Genomic DNA, 20,609 nt, shown 5'->3' on the forward strand with positions numbered 1-20,609 from the left:
TATATTTGAAATGTTTTATTTAATGCTGAAAAATTTACCCTGGGGGACAGAAGGATGTAAAAAGAAAGGAAAAGGCACCGTAATTAAGTCCTTGGAAATGATGAGGGTCTTTTTTTCTTTTGTCTTTCAAATAACTTCACTTTAATGTAACTGCAAGCCTGAACATTGTGGGAGGTCAACAGTCTCTTGGGAGCTATGGGGGCAGGAGAGGCAGGATGAGCGCCAGGAAGAACGGAGCGCTGGGGTCTGCAGTCACCCCGGCCCTAGAGCGGGGCCTTGGCCAGGAGAAACAGCACTGAGCAGCAGGAAGACAGATGACAGACTCAAGTTCCCGGAAAGAAGGCACCGTGTCCATCCACAGAAGCGAGGCCCCTGAGGAGACAGCAGGGCTGGGCAGAAGCTGGGCGGTTCAAGAGCAGGACCCAGAGAAGCCCTGTGGGGCCTTGCCCTGAGGGCTCCCTCCTGCTCGTGCGAGCCTGGTCCAGCCTGGCCAGTCTGCAGAGTGCTGGGGACCACCTGCAGTAGGACGCTTAGCCTGGCTAGCACGGTCAAGATCAGAGTTTCCATGAGAAAGGTTCTTGCGACCACCATGAGAATTCTGGAGGAAATAAACTGCAGAACTCAGAGCCCTCCACTACGAGTTCTTCCAAGTAAATGGGGTGCTTAGTACTGCAAGTACAAGAGCAAGCAGCAGCACCCCAAAGGCTGGCTCAGAATTCTGGCACCCACACTAGTCCTCCCAGCTCCTCCAGAGCACCCCTCCCCACACACCAGGGACCTGTTGTGGGGGGGATCCTGTGCTGGCCCCGAGGTGAGCCCACAGGCTCCATCACCCCTCCCCCCCGCCCAAAGAGGCCAGGGGCGTTTCTGGGCTCTGGCATCATGAGCTGCGACCCTGGCTGCAGAGGTCAAAAGGAAGCTCCTTTGGACATCCTGTCCCACCCACTCTGCCTCTAAAGCTCCCAAGGAAACTTCCTGTGGTTCTCCAGCCTCACCTCCCACCTGCCCCACCCTGGCCCCCACGTAAAGTGCCGCGTGCTGGGGCTGTGCTGGGGTGTCCGCGGGGTTGGCAGTGGGCCCCCCAAGGGCGTCCCTGGCAGCCAGCCAGAGGTCACATCACAGGGCCAAGCTGGTGGTGGCGGGCCCAGCAGAAAGCTGCTCCTTTCACCCACAGCCCAAGAGTTGCGTACCAAAAGGAAGACACAAAAGGAAATGACCCAATCTCATAATATTCCCCAAACTGAACATGGAAAGGCAAATCGTCATCTGGAGGTGTGACTTTAGGACTAAGTTAAAATATACATATGTCGGCTTCCCCCATGATCCGGCATAAAATCGTTACTATTGCTTCTTTCAGAGGACCATGAGCAGAATTTATAGCCTAAAAGAAAGGAATTCAATCTGCTTAAAAAAGAGCACCTCCTCCCCCTCCCACACCCACAGTCCTCTAGGCTCCCTGCAGAGCCACGGGCTTTCAGGAGGCCTCCCTGGATATCCACCCGCTCTCCGTGAGGAAGTTTAAAATCCTTTTCTTTAGGACTTTGTCCAAGTAGCTCGGAAGGCGGCTTTTGGAGGGGATGCCCTGCCGCTTCTGGAGGTGGTCCTTGATGATGATGGTCTTCACGGTCACGTAGCGCGCTGGGCTCAGGTTCAAGGAGCTGCAGAGCACCTTCTCGCGGTCCGACAGCAGCTCAAAGCCCGGCAGGTGCTCGATGGCTGCGAACTCGCCGTCCCTGCCGTCTTCCTTGCCCCGCCTGGCGCCGGCCGCGCTCTTGTTCTCCTTCCTCTTCTCGCGCTTGTGGCGCGCCGCCTCGTACTCGGCCGACTCCTCCAGCTTGGTGATGCCGTTGCGCCGGTAACGCTGCAGCTCGCGGATCTTGGCGCGCAGCATCTTCTCCTTGTGCATGCCCTCGAACAGGTCGTCAAACTCCTTGCACGACATGAACTGGTAGAGCGGGCGCAGCTTGAGCCGCAGCTCCTTCTCCTCCTTTGTGACCTTGCGCTTGGCCGGCCGCTCCTTGTCCTTCTTGTCCTTGCCCAGGAAGGCGGGCACCAGGTTGTAGTCACGCGCGATGTTCTTGCGCCGCTGCCTCTCCCGCAGCTTGCGCACGTACATGTCCACGTGCGCGCGCTTGAGCTCGATCTCCACGTCCTCGTCGTCGTAGTTGACCGAGAGCCCGCTGATGAGCGTCTCGGCATCCTGGTCGTACTCGATCTCGTAGTCGTCACGCAGCGGCATGTAGCCCAGCTGCTGCTGCTCAGCCACCGAGATGTCTAGGGGAGGCAAGGGTGTGGTGAGGCTGGGGGACAGGGGCCCTCCGCCGGGGCACGTGTGGTCGGTCACCCGGTTGGGGATGGTGTCGGGGATGCAGGCTCTCCCCAAGTTGCCGTGGATGTACATGCTTACGTAATGCTCCATCACCTCCTGCGGCGTGCGGGAAGCTCCCACGTGCGCGGCCATGTCCTCCTGCAAGGACAGGGACCACAGGTTAAAGCGGCGGTCGGCGTGGCGTGCATGCCCACTTCCGGCCTGTGTCACCCCCGCCCCCAAGGGGCCCCAGGCAGTGCGCTCTTTGCAGCCGGGCTCACAGCACGCGGCTGCGGACACTAGACAGGCTGAAGGGGTACGATCTGGAGGCGCCACCTGCCAGCGCGCTGACACCGGGCCCACTTTGCCCCTTGGACTCCGCTCTCCTGCACCTGTAGTGGCCTCGTGGCCACACGTCACACCCTGCACTCTGGGCCCGGTCGGGGAGCACCCAAGCTGCCCCACCTTTTCCCAGGTCCACCAGGGATACCCAACCACAGCTCCCGGCACAAAACGGACCCGGCTGTATGGTGCTGCCTGCCTCCAGGAACCAAAAGGACCCGGCCCCTGGGAGTGTAGCGGGGTGGCAGCCTATCCCCTTCCTGGGTGATGGTGCCAGGGACCAGCTGTGCCTTTTCAAGGGGCGGGGCCGTCACTGGTGACAGGCTCCACAGTTAGGTAGCTGGAATCTGCCATGGGCTGTGAGCACACATGCCTGTAGGAGGTGACCTATGAACACGAGGGTTATTAATGAGAGGAAATTATACAACTCCCCCAATCTTTTCCTTCTGCCAAGAGGCCTCTTCCTCAGTCAACCGCTAAAGCCACTTCACAAAGGAGCTGCCCAAAATGCGCACTCATTCACAAGCAGCCGCTCAGCCCCTGCCTCCAGCCTCCACTCACCCTGCCGTTCCGGCAGCCACCAGGGCCCAATGCCACTGCTCTGTGCCCTTGCCCCTTAGTCCTGTGAGATCAGGTTGGTCTCTGCAGCCCCAAAGGCCAAACTGGACTCCAAGAAACCAGCCAGTCCACTCGGGTTGAGGACTGAGGACACACCGGGCACCATTGGAGGGAAGTGCTCCTGAGAGGGAAAAGAACCTGTGTGGGGCCTGAGTCCCAAGGGCAGGGCTCCAAGACAGGAGGACAGGACAATGCTGGGGCCTAATGCAGGAGGACCCTTTCTGAGAATCTAAGAGAAAAGGGAAGATTAGAGCAAACACCAGATTCTGGTCCTTTGGGGAAGAACTGTGTCATGATTAACTTCTTTAAAATGTTACTGTTTGCATCAAATCTGTTTGTATTTTCCCAGGGACCATTTACCTCACCCCACCCCCAAAAAAGAAAAAAACCCAAAAAACAAACCAAGTCACAACCATCCCAAGCATCTATGGCCACCACATGACCCAAGCTGGTCGCTTCCCACCTCTGGGCCTTGAGTTCCTTCCAATAAGGAGACAGGAGTCAGCCCCAGCACCCACCCTGCACCTGCCACGAGCACTGTGGACAGAGTGCCCAGAGGCTTGGAGCTCCTGTGAGGGGCCCAGCTCAGGTCCCGCTCAGAGGGGCGAGATAGCCAGTGGGTATTCTTCCACCCTGATGAGCTACGCCGGAAGAATACCGCCCTGACACCTGCGCGTTCAGGAGGGAAACACAGCCTCACAAGGGTGTCCAGACAGCAGAAATGCCCACATGCTCCCGGTCCGAGATTCCAGGGCCCAGGCACACAGCCAGAGGTTGTACGGGCCCAGGGTCTTCACCATCCCTCGCCACAGCTTTGGTGAGGGCCTGCAGCCGCTACAAATTTCCGAGTCCAGCATCCAGGGAGCCTCCTGGGTGAGGGACCTGGGGGACCCCTTCAGCAGAGGCTCGGGGGGTCTGGGCCGCACATCCAAGCTCACCCGGTTGGAAGTCGGGCCCCAGGCCTTGCCCCCAGCCTGGCCCAGTGAGACCTGCACAGCGGGCTACCCAGCCAGCGTCCAGAAGCACCAGCTGCCCCCCTAGCAAAAGGGCCCCCAGCCTAAAACTCAGCAATCTGCCTTTCAAAAACAAGTGATGGCAGAGCCCGCGTGTTTTGGAGAAAACTGAAATCCTGAAAAACAGGAAGATTGTGAGTAGTCAAGTTGACTCACTCGACCAAACCAGGGTGTGCTACTGGTCAGAGGTTCCTGCCATCAACTCTGGCACTGCGGGAGCGAGAGCAGGGATGGAAACCACAGAGGCCTTCAAAGCTCTGGGCCGGAGCAGGGCCATACAGGACCTCCTGTCCCCAGCTAGTGTCCCCTCTCACACGCCCAGCTGCTGGCCACACAACACGGAATGAGTGTGTGCATGCCGCTGCTGTCGTCCAAAGGGCTGGAGGACACCCGGGGCGGAGGGGCTGGGGAGGGAGCCATTCCACTGGACACCAGCTTCCGGCCTGACCATTGTCATCCTCAAGAACACTGTGTCCAATTCTAAGTCCTAAGGAGAAATCCCACAGTGGGGAGGAGGGAGCATCTGAAGAGCGACCCTGTCCCACGCTGTCCCACGGCCCAGCCCAGGTATCTCAGCCTCAGCACCAGAGTATAGCAGCCAGACCCAAATTACGGAACATTCTACAAAACACCAGCCAGCACCCCTCCAGCGTGTCACAGTCACAAGACAAGGAAAGAACTGTGACCTGAAGAGACCCATCAGCGACATCACTGGGGTGTCCTGGGTGGGACCCCAGGCCAGTCTGTGCATGAGTGAGGGGCTCTGAGTCAAGGTCAGCACCCTGCTTTCTGGAGCCACACCACACCTCTGCGAAATGCTGCTGTTCCGGGAGGGTTATGAGAGGAACATACGTGGGAACTCTGCATACTACTGTTTCACCCTTTTGGGTAAACTGAAAATAAAAGTTATTTTTAAAAAAATAAAATTAGGGGCGCCTGGGTGGCTCAGTGCGTTAAGCCGCTGCCTTCGGCTCGGGTCATGATCTCAGGGTCCTGGGATCGAGCCCCGCATCGGGCTCTCTGCTCAGCAGGGAGCCTGCTTCCTCCTCTCTCTCTGCCTGCTTGTGATCTCTCTGTCAAATAAATAAATAAAATCTTTAAAAAAAAAAATAAATAAATAAATAAATAAATAAATTAAATTAAATTAAATTCTTTTCTCTTTTTATAGAGAGAGAGAGAGAAAGAGGGAGAGTGGGGTGGGGGAGAGACAGTGGGGAGAGAGAGGCTCTCAAGCCAACTGCACGCTGAGCATAGAGCCCGGCGCGGGGCTCGACCTCACGGCCCTGAGATCATGGCAACCTGAGCCAAAATCAAGAATCGAACACTTCACCGACTGAGCCCACCCACGAGCCACCAAAAAATAAAGATAAATTCTGCCTCACAATTTTGTTGAGCGGTATAAGATTGACATCCAAACATTAGAAAAGAAAACACAGAGCGTTCAAGAGAAGGCTGTTCCATCACGTGGGAAAGCTGCCCTGTCCACGGCGGGTGCGGTGTGGCTCTGTGGTCACAGGCCCGTGACAAGGGCAACATGTACTTGGCAGAGAAGCACCCTCCTGGGGCCCCGGGGCCAGCCAGGGAGCAGGCCAGCCAGCCGCGTGGGCACTTTGGGTGCACAGACCCTCTTCACGTCGAGGCAGACTCTGGCTCTCGGACAGACCCAGGCGATGAGTACTTACAAAGCCACGAACCAAATCAGAGTGGCTAGCGCCTCGTCACCAGGAGCCCAGGAATCTGTCACCAATCACCCTTACCCGCTGCCCGACAACAGCTCAAAGGCCAAGGCCAACACTACACTGGCCGGAAGCTGCTGCTGAGAGAGAATCCTGCCCCTGGGCCGCCGTGTTTGTTTCATGACCATTGAGAAAGGCCCAGGAAAACACACAAAACCCTCATTTCTCAAAGCTCTGGAAACAGAGAAGATCACAAGAGAATCGTCTGCACAGGAGAGATGACACAGCTCTGGCTCTAAACAGAATCCACAGAGAGCAGACAGGTTCCATGGCACTAGGTGACAGTGAGGAACACACTTTACAAGATGACTAAAAACAGCGGGAGCAGCAGCACCCCACCCCACGCTGGCACCTGCCCGCCACACTGTCCTCTCCCATCCGCACGCGTCAGCAGTCACGTGAAACCTGCCCACCTCCCACAAGGGGCACAAGTGTCCTGTCACCGCCCTGTGTCACCTGCAACAGCTACCGAGCACCTGCTCAAGGTCGAAGTTTCCGCTTAATCTAGAAGACGGATGGATGCAGGAACAGACGGACGCACGGATGGGCAGGCAGAAGCAACAAAAGTGGGTCTGGGGGGACAGATCTGGAGAGACAAAGACAACTCAAGTACACCTACAATTAAACAAGGGACACGAGTGTACCCTGCAGCTGGTGTTCCCTGACACAGGGCAGCACAGGGGTGAGGAGCCCACAGTCAGTAGAGACAGAATCCCAGGTTCTGCCCTTTCATCCTCACTAAGAAAAGGACACCCACCCCCGGAAAAAGGTAAGGCTAGATATGCTGCTTCCTCAGAGTCCTTAGAGAAATGAAGGAAAACACACCTCTAGGACACTGAACGGCCCTCAAGTCTACAGTCCAAGGTCACCAGACTCCCCCTGGGTGCTGGCTCTCAGGGACAGGAAGTGAGCACCCTAGTGACTCAGGACTCCGCGGCCTTCTGTGGTGGTCTGGTCTCCTTCCAGCCTTCCCATGGCTCATGGAGAGGCCTCCAGCCCAGAAGCAGGGACGGGAAAGGGAGGGCAGTCAGAGCAACCGTGGGTAGCACCAGCCGCCCACCACACCGCCCCTGTGCCGTGGCCTGCGGGCACCCACAGACGTCTCCTCCTTTCCCCCCAGAATGGCTGCCCGCCCACTGCTCTGTGCACACATCCCCCCGACAGGTGCAAGCCCCACGGGGTCACTCCCACCGATGACAAACCTTCAAAGGCTCCTATCAGGGAGTCCACTACAGCTCCCACCAGATTGGCCCATGATTGAGGGGGAACTCTGAAAACCTCGGGACAACTAAGGCTTTCCCTTAGAGCTAAACTTTTGCATTTAAAGGACAGTTCTTCATTCCCAGATGATGTCGTTCTTGTTTGGAGAGTACTAAGATAGTCTTTCTTTCTGGAAAATGGTGAGAGAGTATTAATCGGATCGGATATTAATATCCTTATTTGGCAGACTTGAAGTCAGCAACTCTGGGTTAGCCTTTGATATACCGTTTTCAACAGCACTAGTCTCCAAAGTCTGAGCATGTGGGAGGCCTGACCTGTCAGGGGTCCATGACACGGAGTCTCAGACCCCTGCCTGGCCCCCGCCAGACCCCACATGACCCGCCCCGCCATCCAGGCCAGCGGCCCCAAACCCTTGCCAGATGCTCCCTTTCTCTGTGTGCACAGGCTTGGGTCCCAGACCTAGCTCCACTCCTCATGGCCGAGGACCAAGTGACTTCACCTCTCTTGCCTCCGGCTCCTCACGTGAGTCACACAAGCGCTGGTCCCTACATCACGACAGGTCACAGCAGAGAGGACACACACACACACGATCGCCACCACAGGAAAGCTGTGGGTGTCACTCCCACAACGCGTTCTTACCCCATGCCCAGCTCCTCCCTGCCAGAGCCTGCAGGGGGTGCAGGTGTAGCTCAACCACCCCCGGACTACAATCCTCATCCTCTCCCCTCCTGCTTCTGGGCCTGCGGTCCCTCCCCTCTCAGGGACAACACAAGGCCCGCCACAGTGAGGTAAGTGCTTCAGCATGTAGCATCTGGTGTGGTCCCCCAGAGGCCCCCCGGGGTTCCCACAGCAGACAGTCCTGCTCCGGGGCACGCGGCCCTGTCACCGAGGGGCCTCTGGCGGGGTGCTGGCTCAGTACACACCGCGGGGAGACCTCTGCAGTCAAACGCTTCCCGGCCCTTTAAAACGGCAGAACAGGGCCAGACCACAGGCCCCATGCCCCTGACACCTCATCTGGGCCAGTCCACCTCCAGCCTCTGGGGCCCACGGCCAAACCAGCTCCGCCCCCAGAACTCGGGTGGCCTTCACCTTCCCCGGAGAGCACCAAGCACCACCTCAGGACGCCTGGGCTCTTTCCTCCCCAGCACTGGGGATCTAGACTCTGAGGCGGGGCTTCCTTCTTCCTCAAGGCAAGAAGGTTCAAAGGGACAGAAGCAGCCTGAAGGCCCAGCTCACAAACCTGGGGCGCCCCGGGGGAGCAGGCTGTGCAGGCAGAGCCACCCAGGGAGCAGAGTCCCCAGGAGCAGCAGGATGGAGCAAAGGCCTGCACAGGGCCAGGGAAGGACGAAGGGCCGATGGATGAGCTTTCACCTAAGGGACAAGGAGGCTGCTCAGGCCCAGAGGAAAGTGGAGGGAAAACCCATACAGTGGGATACCTGTCTGCTCCTCCTGAGCTGGACATGTGCACCCGCGGGCCCAGCATCACCTCACCCTTTGCCGGCCTGGCCACCCGGGGCCTCCACTCCCAGCTGACCCCACATGGCTTTGGGTGTGGTTCGGGTTTGCCTGCTCCAGCCTCTTTCAGTCATCCTCCAAGGGAACAGAAGGGCAGCCTGCCTCGCAGGGGCTGGAAGGATGGGGCACTCACCGGTCTGGAGCGAAACCTGCTGCCACCCCCAGCGCGGCCCCCTCTCCTGCAGACAAGCTGGTAGTCGGTGCCACCGCCCACATCAGAGGCCAAGGACTAACAGCAGCTTGTCGTCTATCCTTACAAGATCCCCAGCCATTCCAGGGACCCTATTTCCCTTGGCCCCTGCTCCTGTTCACTGATTCGTGCACATGGAAAGTTCCGCAGGCCTCAGTTCCAGGTGCCCTGTCCTCCTGTCTCCACTCAAGAGAACTAAGCAGCCCACACAGCTGTGACCGGCCTTCAAGGGGATGGAGACTTCCGGATCAAGTAAACCTGAGACCAAGCCTCACAGGGGGGCTAACAGCAGGGCATGGCCTCAAAACATAACCAGATGACGCTGCTGTGCCACAAGGTATTAATCTAAAAGGATGACAAGGGGCACCTGGGTGGTTCAGTGGTTAAGCCTCTGCCTTTGGCTCAGGTCATGATCTCAAGGTCCTGGGATCGAGCGCCGTATCAGGCTCTCCGCTCAGTGAGGAGCCTGCTTCCCCCTCTCTCTCTGCCTGCCTCTCTGCCTACTTCTGATATTTCTCTGTCAAATAAATAAATAAAATCTTAAAAAAAAAATAAAAATTAAAATAAATAAAAGGATGACAAGTGCGGACTTCAACAGAGGTCTGCACACCTACATTCACTGCGGAGGACCCCCAGCAGCCAACAGTAGGAGCGGCCCAGGCGCCTGACCAGACAGATGGACAGTGGGATGGCTGTCAGCCTTACACTCGCAGGACACGGCGACGCCCGCTACATGAACGAACCTCAAGAGGGTTACGCGGAGGAACATGAACTAGTCATAAAAGGACAAATGTTGCAGCGTTTCTCTCTACGAGTAGAGAGTAGTCAAGTACTCCCCAGAGTAGTCAAATTCACAGAGATGGAAAGCAGGATGGTGGGTGTCCAGAGCTGGGGTGGGGGAAGCCAGGAAGTGTTAAGTAACAGGCAGTTTCTATGATGGGAAAGTTCTGGAGATGGATGGTGGTGATGTCACCCAATGACATGAACGTACTTAATGTCACTGAACTGGGCACTTAAAGATGGTTAAAACCAGGGGCACCCGGCTAGCTCGGTCAGCAGAGCCTGCAACTCGATCTCAGGTCATGGATATGAACCCCCAGCCTCACCCGCATTACCCAAGAAGTTGTTAAAAATGCAAATTCCTATCCGGACCCCGGAGGGGACCTACAGATGCAGAGCCCAGAGGGGGTGCTGGGCATGTGTGTGTGTGTGTGTTTAAGATTTTATTTATTTATTTGACAGAGAGAGATCATAAGTAGGCAGAGAGGCAAGCAGAGAGAGAGAGAGGAGGAAGCAGGCTCCCCGCCAAGCAGAGAGCCCGATGTGGGGCTCGATCCCAGGACCCTGGGATCATGACCTGAGCCGAAGGCAGAGGCTTTAACCCACTGAGCCACCCAGGCGCCCCAGGGCATGTGTGTTTTAGCAAGCCCTCCAGGGTGTTCTGGAACCACCGCCCTGTAGACCCATCACTTCTGGCAGCTTTCTCCACCCAGGCTCCTCCCTCAGCCTCTCCATCCTCAACCACAAGTAAGAACCCACCGAAAGGATGCTCAAGGGACGGGTTTACCCGTTCCCACCAACACACACAGGCCTCTACCTCGGTGAGGTGACCGTTCCCACGGTTCCCCAATGGGGCCCCATGGGCCACACCGGAACTCACTCCAGCAACATCTATTTCCAGACCTCCCCCATACAGATGCCAGTTCAGGAGATCTGGGGGCCCCTGGGATTCCCAGACCCCGTAGAAGCCAGGACTCTGCCCGTGCTCAGTGAGGTTCAGAGCATGGAGTCAGAATACCGGGGTCAGCTTCCAGCTCTGCCACATTCCTTCATCAGCCACAGCAGCTTCCAGCAAGATCTATGTCTGCTGACTCGGAACACAACTAGCACCCACCACAAAACCGGCTGCTTCGAGGCTCTGGAAGCCCCTGGTGACAGCACTCTGGCTCGCCAACCACCTGCCCCCCTTCCCTGCTGTCGCATTCCCAGGCAACTCCCCACCCACCCTCAAAGGCCGGGGCCCAGTGTCCAAGCCTAGCTACACAGCTCGCCCCCAAGCCCCCCAGTGTCACAGCGAGCACCCCGCAGCCAGGACGAATGGGAGCAACAGCGCCAGACTTCAGGAGCAGCCTCCCCCCAACAGGTTGGCTGCCATCACCCCACCCCTTGAATCCCACACAAAGCAGTGCCACCCAGAGGTGACAGATCACACGTGCCATCTGAAAAATGACAGCGACCGGCCTCACCTTCGAATGCATCGCTGCCACTGATATGTGTGCTGCGACTCCCCACAATGCAGCCCAGCCCTCGACACCGAGCTCCCGCCCTCCCTGGGTCCTCTCCCTGCTTCCCGCTGAGCCAGGTCAAGACCCTGCACCTCCGAGAAGCTCTGCAAGCCAGCCATGCCTTTAGCCGCAGCCCTAAGCTCCCAGCCCCTGCCCTGTAGCACTTAATGCTCTTATACCCAGAGGTTAAGGCCCAGACTCTGCAGTCAGCCGGGCCTGCATCTGAGCCCTGGCTTCACCATGAGAAAAGCCGAGGCAGCCCCCACAAGCATCCGAAACCCTCCGAGCCGCTGTTCTGCAGCTGTAAACTGCAGACCCAGCCCTGGAGCTGTGGGGAGGAGCCCAAGATCAGGTGTGCACTCCATCCAAGCTAGCACAGGCCGGATGGAGCATACATGGGGCACATCCCTTCTGCACACACAGCCACGGAGTCTGCTCAGAAGGACACTGCACGTCTCGGAGCTGCGGAGAGCCTCAGGTGAAGCACGGGGAAGTCTAGTGGGCAGAGCAGGTGGCCCAAGACACACTAGTGCCTGCAGCCTGGCCACGTGCCAGGCGTGGTTAGGATGCAAAATCCCTGCCCCCATCCCGCCCCCACAAGGGGTTCAGCAGGAAGAGGACCCTCGGCGCCCCTCCTCCTGCGGCTTTGTCTCCTGTAACAGCTGAGACTGCTGGCTGCTTGGAGCAGTAATCTGCATGGGAACAAGCTGCCCAGGTAATTCCTGGGCACACGCCAGCTTCTAAAGCACTGCTTTAGAGAACAGCCCGCTTCCTGCCCCCATGCTTCCTCCAACACACCCCAGGTGGCCTGGTCCTTGTGTGTCCCCCCCAGTGTGGCGGAGAAGGCGATGCACACTAGGAAGCAGCACTGCCCAGAGCACAGACTCAGACATCAAACTCTAGCTCAAAGCCGGCTGCACAGAGCTGCTGGGAAAGATCCCAGGAAACAAAGTCCTCAGCACAGTGCCTGGCACTCGGCAAGGCTCGGGGTCCACCTTGGCTATTTTTAGCAACGGCTGTGGAGATAAGTGCTCTGGGAATGGAGTGGAGAGGGGAGAAGTCTCTTGGAGCACTGACATGGAAGCAGAAAGACGAGTCACGACCCAGGATCTGGAGGAAGAGTGCTCTGAGCAATAGAAATAAAAAATGATCGAGGGGGTAGCAGCTGAGATCCCCTTTGGCCATGATATTGAATCTAAGTAGGCCTGGAAGCCACTGGAGGCTGATGACATGCGGCATGTCTGCAAAGATCACTCTGATGATGGCGTACAGAATGGGCTGGAGGGCACAAGAATGAAGCAGGAAGACCAGCTGGGAGGCCCCAGAGGTGGTCAAGGCGAGAGATAAGCACCAGCCTGGACTAAGGTTGCGACCAGTGGTTAGATTCTAAAAATATGTTGGACATGCAGCTGCGGCTGGACTGGGCCTACAAGGACCAAGGACCAAGTTCCAGCAGCCCGAGGAACAGAGTGAGGTGGTAGGAGATCTGGGTCACGGAGGGTCAAGATGTCCACGAGATAAACAGGGAGGAGGTCCGCCAGTGGCTCACCGTCGACTCACTGAAACTTAAGCAAGAGGTCCTGGCTCAGGCTCAAAGGATTACAACACTTTAAGACCCTTGAAGACAGAGAGAAGCCTTTCCCTCCTACAAAGTCCTTCGGCAGAGAGCAGAGGCTCAGTGCACATCAGTGCACTTCAAGACAAAATGAGGTTTTCGGAGGATGGTGATCACCATGTTGGCACTTAGGTGAGACTCTGGGGAGCAGTGCATCTCTAAGGAGTAAGGAGTCCCCGGGATGCAGCATGGGTGTTGGTCCCTGAAGGCTGGCTCACTTTTTGGAAAGGAAACCAGGCCAGGTTTGGGAATGAGGGGAGAAGCCCAGGAGAAGTGTACTGCTGGAGAAATGGCAGCAAGATGTAATACTGGTTCAGGGAAGTAGGAGGACCTCATGTAGAAGGGTCTAGAAAGATAGGGGAGCTGGGGTCATGCGCCCCCTCCCTGCTTCCCCGGATGCCTGTAGGTGGACAGAAGCTCTTGGCAGAGATGGCCCAGAATCCAGCCAGAGACCTTTCTAACACGGAGGAAAGCTTCCTGCTCCCCAGTGGAAAGAGAACTCCCCAGAGACTGTCCAGAGCAGAGCACCCACTCTCCCCCGAGGGGCCCTCAAGCCTAAAGGGACCCTGGCTCTCACCTATTCCACTCAGCTCAGTCTCCACACAACCCTTCTGATAAGAGCAAGAGCCCAGGACCAACGCCTCCGGGTCTGTGCTCCTTTGTTCAGTACTTACCCAGCGCTCCTCACACCACGTCCTGGGCCTTGCAGGGACCCCACCGATAAAGAGGCCCCTGCCAGGAGACCCAGGGCACAAGAGCGCAGAGCCCACCGGGCCGCATACAAAGCCAAGTGCACGGAGACGGCAGAGCGGCCGGAGGGCGCGTGGGAAGCCTGCCTGGCCTTCAGCACCCCTGTACCCCCGGCAGAGCCAAGTCGTTCCTCAAGGCGCCTCTGTCAAGTCTGCGGACCTGCCACCGTCCAGCAAGGGCACTCGGGCTCAGCGCGCTCCTGCCCAAAGCGCCTGCACTCGGCAAACACCATGCAACGGCTCCTGAGGCCGGGACGAGGGCCCCAGGGGCGCCGAGCCGCAGCCCCGAGCCCCACCTGGCTACTTCCCGGCTGTGTGCCCTTGGGCACATCGCTCCAGCTCCCGGAGCCCACCCGGCGCGGAACCCACCCGGCGCCGACCGCACCCGCCTCCCCACCGCCGCCCGCCTCCCCGCCGCCGCGGGCCCGGGGCGAGCAGGTGCGCGTCGAGCCGGCCGCTCACCCAGTTTCCGAAGCCGAACTGCTCGATGGCATCCAGCAGCAGCTGCTCCTCGCGGCTGGTCCAGCCGCCCTCGGCCTCGGGCCCCCACAGCGTGAAGCGTCCGCCGTCCACCAGCTGGTAGCCGTGATAGCGCCGGTGGTGGCCGATCTCGGCGCCGGCCGAGAAGCACTCGGGGCACAGCTCGATGTCCTGGCACTCGGTGCAGCGGAAGCGCAGCGGGCTCACCTCGGCCAGGCAGTACACGCAGTACTTCTTACCGAGCTCCGCCATCTTCCCCCGCCCGCCGCCCGCGCCCGCCGTCAGCGCGCCGCCGCCCGCGCCCGCCGCCGCGCTCGAGCAACCGCCGCCCGCGCCCGCCGCCACCGCGCCGCCCCGCCCAGGCGCCGCCGGAGCCGGCCAGCCGGGCCGCGTCCCGCCTCAGCACGCAGGCGCCCTCGGGCCCGGCCCGGCTGCCGCCGCCGCCGCCGCCGCCGCCGGCCGCACCGCGCAGGCGCTCCGCGCGCGCCACCTCGCGGGGGCCCGGCCCGCCGCCCTGCGCCTGCGCGCTGCTCGCGCCGGCCGCCCGTCCCTCCTAGCGCCTCCCGGCCACCCCGCCCCAGGCCCTGCGCCTGGAAATGGGCGGGAAGGACTCGCGGCGCGAGCCCGCGCCCCCTTCCAATCAGTGCCGCCCGCCTCCCGCTCGCGGCTTCCCATTGGTCCGCTCTCCCCGGAGGCGGGGAGAAGGGGCTGGGCGTCTGCGTGCCTCTCGGCCAATCGCCGGGCCCACCGCGCGCGCCCCTGGTTGCCCCTGGAAACCCAACAGCCGGCGTCCGGGCTCCGCCGCGCCCGCTGACCCGGAGAGACATGGACGGCAGCTCCGAGCACCGTGGAGACCCCGAGGGGGAAGACGGAGATGGGACCAACCTGTCCTCCAGACTGTCCGGGATCAAGGCCGCCTCCGGCCCCCACTCCCCGGCCGAACCGCTCAAGCCGGAGCCAGAGCCGGGGGCCGTAGAGCCGGAGCAGGGGGCCGTAGAGTCTTCGGAGGGAGGCGCCGCCGGGGACGAGGCCGCCGAGGCCCGGGAAGCGCCGGAGGTCCCCGAGGCTGTGGACCAGGCGGGACCCGGGGAGCCGGAGCCGCCGACCGAGGCTGAGACCCAGCTGGAACCCCGGGAGGCGGCCGACGCGGGGCCTGAGGAGGCCGCCCCGCCCGAGCCCGGAGGCTGGTCCACGGAACCGGAGGAGCTGGCGGAGGAGGAGCGGGCGGAGGCGAAGGACGAGGAGGACGAGGAGGAAGAAGAGGGGGAGGAGTCGGAGGAGGAGGAGGAGGCCGCGGCAGCCGCGCTCAAGTGGAGGAGGAAAAAAGCGCCCTCGGCCGCCTCGGGGCGGCCATCCACCCCTGGCCGGGAAGACGCTCCGCCGACCCGGGAGGCTGAGCAGGTGGAGGGGGAGGAGGGGGAGGAGAGCGAGGAAATCAAGGAGAGGGGTGTGCAAGGAAGCCCAGCGAATAGCCAGCAAAGGGAGGAAGGCGAGCGACGGGACCTCGAGGACGAGGAATGGACGGAGGAGATGCAGAAGCTGCAGGAGCAGCAGCTGCGCGAGGAGCTCCTGGAACAGTACCGGTCGCTGGTGGTCGAGCGCGGCAACTACCAGCGCTACAACAACTACTTGCAGCACAAGATCTCCGAGGCGCTGCGCAAGAAGAAGGGCCTGGACGCCGCCGAGGTGCCCGACAAGGGCCCGGAGCCCGATGCCCCCGAGAAAGAGCAAGCATACCTCCGTCATCTGGCCTTGCTGGAGGAGCTGAGGAAGCAGCAGGCGGACGACCTGGAGTGGTACCACCAGGAGCTGGAGCAGCTGCAGGAGCAGTGCAGGGAGGTGCTGTCCAGGGTGGAGAAGGAGTGGGCCGGCTTCCAGGCACTCAAGAAGCAGGTGGTGATGCAGGCCATGGGCACCTGTTGGGTGCGCGGCGGCCACCAGGCTGGCCTGCGAGAGGTGGAGCAGATCCAGGCGCTGGAGGATAAGAAGGAGAAGGAGATGAGCGCCGTGAGGCTAGAGAACGTGCAGCTGAAGCAGAGCTTGGTGCACTTTGAGACGCGGATGAAGGCCCAGGAGGACCTGACGGAGGGGCTGCTCCTCATCGATTTTGAACAGCTGAAGATCGAGAACCAGACCTTCAACGAAAAAGTGGAGGAGCGGAACGAGGAACTTTTAAAACTGCACAACAAAGTGACCAACAACGTACAGATCATAACCCACGTGAAGGAGAAGTTACACTTCGTGGACATAGAAAACATGTGCAAAAAGACACAGCTTTTGGAAACTGAGGCTCAGGTGGCCCTGAAGAGGGACATCCTGACCAGGACGAAGCAGGCCCGGGACAGCCTGCGGGCTGACAACATCAAGCTGAATCAGAAGTGCGGGCTCCTGGGCAAGGAGCTCCTGCTCCGGGACATGGAGGAGAAAGTGGACAGGACAGAAGCCCTCAACCAGCGTATCGAGTCCCTGAAGCGCCATCACGCTGGCCTTACTATGTCCTGCAGAGGTGTGAGGCAAAAGATCAGGGAAGCCAAAGCCTTTCTCCCGTCTTAACCCCCACGACGGGAAGTATCTGCAGGACATCTTCAATGTCAGCAACTTTTTCTAGCCTTCATTAATTCTTAAGTCTCTGCTTGTGGCCATTCTTTAAAAGGCTTCTGGTATTGGGGATGAAGCTGTATTTTGTATTAATCTCATCATTGTCAGCTCCTAAATTAGTCCTGAGCACAATTGGGTTAGCCGTCCATTTTACACAGGGTGAAGTCAGGCCCAGAGACGTGACGACTTACTGTACCTGACTTCTCATAAAAAAGCTGTCAGAAGCCTTGTTGTATCTAAGAAAGTCCGTAATTTCAAAGACTTGATCCTGTGGAAAACTGTTCCTCTTCCATATATCAGAGGGTTCAACAAACAGGTGGGGGAGCAAGAAATGTCCTGTGCTTATATAAGCTAATTATTAAATCCCCTTTGAACATATTAAACTGTGTCATTCTGAGTCACATCCTCAACATGAAGCTCACTAGTTTCCTTTGATGAATCTAAACTTGTTTCGTATGTAAGCAGCACAGGCTTCTGGGTAATAAACAAGAGGAGGGAAACAGGAGAAATGGTAACTAGGAGAAGGAGCTGACGTTCCGTCCTCTTTCCTCTTTCCATGAGAGGAGGCTCAGTCTGCTTGACCATTAACGTTTTCTGGCTCAACGACAGTCTGCAATTCTAATGAAATGTTTCCTGGGATCCTCTAAAGAAATACAAAAACATGAAATTTTGTTTTCCAGTGAGGACGAAATGATTGCACAGTGTGTGGGGCCAGAATGCCCATAAGCCTTTTGTTCTCGGCAAGGTATTTTTGGATCTTGGCAAGAGGACCCTTACTCTGCATGTGATTTTTCTGTATCAAATGTAAAAGTGTCTACTATTCCTTGTGTTAATGTAAGAAACACCTGATAGGCCTACCTCTTTCATCCAGAATTGGGGATTCCATTTCCAACTTACTTTGGTGGTTTTGAAGCTAGGGGCTTGGTTTTATTTCTTCTTAATTTTAAATTGAGTTTTGAAATGTGCAGATTTGGGGTTAGAAGTATCCTCCCATCCCCAAGTTTAAGTAGGTCATAAGAAGGATGAGTTAGGGGGTGACTGGGTGGCTCAGTGGGTTAAAGCCTGTGCCTTCGGCCCAGGTCATGATCCCAGGGTCATGGGATTGAGCCCCACATCGGGCTCTCTGCTCAGCAGGGAGCCTGTCCCCACTGCCCCCCCCCCCGCCTGCCTCTCTGCCTACCTGTGATCTCTGTCAAATAAATAAATAAATAACCCTTTAAAAAGGGGGGCGGAGTGAGTTTTTGGTGCTGAATACCCGTAAGGAAGGGTAGAATCCCCTCCCTCTAAGGCAGATGACTCAGTTGGTCACAAGAAGGTCACGATGACTTTAACTTTTGGGGGTGCGGCTGTTTTCTAAGGTGTGTTCCCTTTGAAGCCAATAAAGGTCGATTAAAATTCCTTTTCTAACTTTTACAGCTTGGATACACTCTTATGAGACCATACTTGTCAAACCACACAAATGTAAAATCAAGGGAGTAAAAAGCATTCACTTCCTGCTTCCTCTTCCAATCCTCCTTACCTTCTACACTTGTCTTCCCTCTGCCCCGTTCATCAAGGCCAGAGGGGGTTAGTCCATCACCAGCAAGCACAACTTCATTCTCTTTGTGCCTTGTGCTAAGAGCAGCACAGGACCCCTGGTGTCTTCAGTGGTTGGGAAAGCTTCCGAGTGAACCTGACACCCTGTATTCCGTGCCTCTCCCAGCTAAGCAGCTTTCGTGGCCAGAGTGTCCCTTCGGCTCCCCAGCAGGAGTGTGGGTAGTTTCAGCTGACTTTGACCCACTGGCAGTTCCCCAGGCTGCACCAAGCACTCCCTCACCAGCATTGAACCAGGTAGACAGGCCTCTTGAGAGCGCAAGATGCAGATCAATGTTGCTAGTGTTGCTTTAAGCTGCAAAGTTGCCCGTGTTCTTGCAAATTACACTCTCCCCCTCTAGAGAGTGTTACAGTTCATTAGAAGATAATCTTCCGCTGATGACTTCACAACGAGGTTCCTTCTAATTGAATTACAGGAGAGCTCTTGATCAGGAAATAGCAACCCATTCCGGAAGTGTTTCTTCATCTCGCCTCCGAGGAAGAAAGCCACAGACCACCCCCACCCGCCCAGTCTTACTGACGGGCCCCATTCCAGCCCCTGAGCCCCAACTCCAGTTCTCTGGACCCCAGGGAGACTGTCATCCGCCCTCGGAGCCAGCACGATGCCTACCTAGCCCATAATCGACGCTCAGTCTGTTGGGTTATTAATGTACCAACATCACAGCATTCTCCTTTTCGGGCAATAAGTGTTGCTCGGAGGCCTAGGAGAAGCAGACGCTGCTAAGTCCTATAGCAGACTCGAAAATAAGCAGAGGCCAGGAAGAGGAGCTTTCTAGAAGTAGAAGCGTTGAACATAATGGTCCCTTGTAGCAGGGGACGGAGACCACCTCCAGGCAGCCTCCCTCCCTCTAGGAAGATGAAGAGGGGGCGCCCCCGGCTGGATCAGAGACCTCTGACCTCAAAGGCTTTTAAAGAGCTTGTCAAGGGGCGCCTGGACGGCTTGGGGGGTTAAGGCCTCTGCCTTCGGCTCCGGTGGTGATCCCGGGGTTCTGGGATCGAGCCCTGCGTCGGGCTCTCTGCTCGGCGGGGAGCCTGCTTCCTCCTCTCTCTCTGCCTGCCTCTCTGCCTGCTTGTGATCTCTGTCAGATAAATAAAATGTGGGAAAAAAAGAACTTGTCAAAAAGGAGGTCTGCAAAATGCAGACCCAATACAGTTCAAGACGTTGCACAACGTGACTTCTTTCTAAATGGGCTGGGGTCAGAAGTGTCCCCTTCCGTGTCACAGGCGGCTCGGGTGGTTGGGCAGCACAGGCAGGAGGGAATCGGGCACCACCTGTGCGCAGAGTACGAGGCATCGAAAAGGAAATGCTTTTCATGCATAGGGGGACGTCCTTGCTGGTGGCTTCAAACTGCATTTGAGGTTTCTCAATGACGTAAGCTGAGAAACATGCCTTCTTTTTTTGTAAGTGGGTCTGCAGCCATAATTTAGGAGTTTGCCATTGGTCAGGAATGCCTATCTGATCAAATCCTATCGGAGTTAATGCACCCTGATCTGCAACGTGGGTTTTAAACTTGAGGACCGTCTTCATGGGACAAGGAAGAGTCACACAAGGGGCACGATCGGCAAGGACTCTACGCGGGCCTACGGCTGAGCTGAGCGGCTGGTGGGCACGGGGGCCCGAAGGCTGGGCACCGCTCCTGGTCCACACCTCCTGCTTGGCCACTATGCCCGCTCCTGCTGGAACCCTGTCTACACAGGCGCGGGTTTGAATGAATACACTTATGCATGCCCCAGCTTTTTAACTGATGCTGGCTTCTAATATTTTGCCCAAAAGATGCCAAAGTTGAATATAAATGTGCCTCTAGGGGGAAGACACAGTGTCGTGCTTGCAAATAAGGCCTTGGAATCAGGCTGACTTGGATTCTGATCTCTTCTGATTGTGACCTGGGACACACACTCCACCTCTTTAAACCTCCACGTGCTCCCTGGTAAAATGGGGTAACAAATTTATTCATTATGGAAAAAGTATCTCTTCCCTAGGTGGTGAAATTATGGCTTCTATTTTTTGTATTTCCAAATTGCATACAATGAAAATGCAGTTGTAATAACTAGGGGAAAAATACCAATTTTCAAAATCCCTAAGTTCCTCAAGAGTTCAGATACTGAAAGTTCACATGTCAAGGGTATGGCTCTATCTCTAGTGAGGAGATTCTCTTAATGACACAATTCAGCATCTTCTTTTAATCCTCACAAGCCAGTGGATGGATGCTGGTACCTGTTTTAAGGTCTGGCTACAGAAAAGAAAGGGAAGGCTCAGAGAATTTAAATACTCCTGATCTGACCTGTAACTAAACGACACCTGAAACGGGAGTTATTTTTGGCTGGAGCAGTTTCTACCAGGTGCTC

At 57.4% G+C, this 20,609-nt stretch overlaps 2 protein-coding genes across 2 annotated transcripts; one reads left to right on the top strand and one right to left on the bottom strand.

The window, feature by feature from the left end:
- On the bottom strand, positions 1–14,418 carry TADA2B (transcriptional adaptor 2B). Its single transcript, XM_047718794.1, has 2 exons — positions 14,055–14,418; positions 1–2,467 (listed from the first exon to the last, which is right to left on the bottom strand). The coding sequence occupies exons 1-2, from the start codon at positions 14,322–14,324 to the stop codon at positions 1,475–1,477; spliced, it is 1,263 nt and encodes a 420-aa protein (XP_047574750.1). The 5' UTR covers positions 14,325–14,418; the 3' UTR covers positions 1–1,474.
- Positions 14,419–14,728: 310 nt separating this feature from the next.
- CCDC96 (coiled-coil domain containing 96) lies at positions 14,729–17,770 on the top strand. Its single transcript, XM_047718795.1, has one exon. The coding sequence runs from the start codon at positions 14,898–14,900 to the stop codon at positions 16,623–16,625; it is 1,728 nt and encodes a 575-aa protein (XP_047574751.1). The 5' UTR covers positions 14,729–14,897; the 3' UTR covers positions 16,626–17,770.
- The last annotated feature ends 2,839 nt before the right edge of the window (positions 17,771–20,609 follow it).

This window comes from Lutra lutra, chromosome 2, assembly GCF_902655055.1.
Source record: "Lutra lutra chromosome 2, mLutLut1.2, whole genome shotgun sequence".
Taxonomy (NCBI): Eukaryota; Metazoa; Chordata; class Mammalia; order Carnivora; family Mustelidae; genus Lutra; species Lutra lutra.

Coding starts and splice junctions, on each gene's coding strand:
- CCDC96 (XM_047718795.1), top strand. CDS start 14,898: ATGGACGGCAGCTCCGAGCACCGTGGAGACCCCGAGGGGGAAGACGGA.
- TADA2B (XM_047718794.1), bottom strand. CDS start 14,324: ATGGCGGAGCTCGGTAAGAAGTACTGCGTGTACTGCCTGGCCGAGGTG. Junction 2,468..14,054: donor AGTTCGGCTTCGGAAACTGG/GTGAGCGGCCGG, acceptor CTGTCCTTGCAG/GAGGACATGGCCGCGCACGT.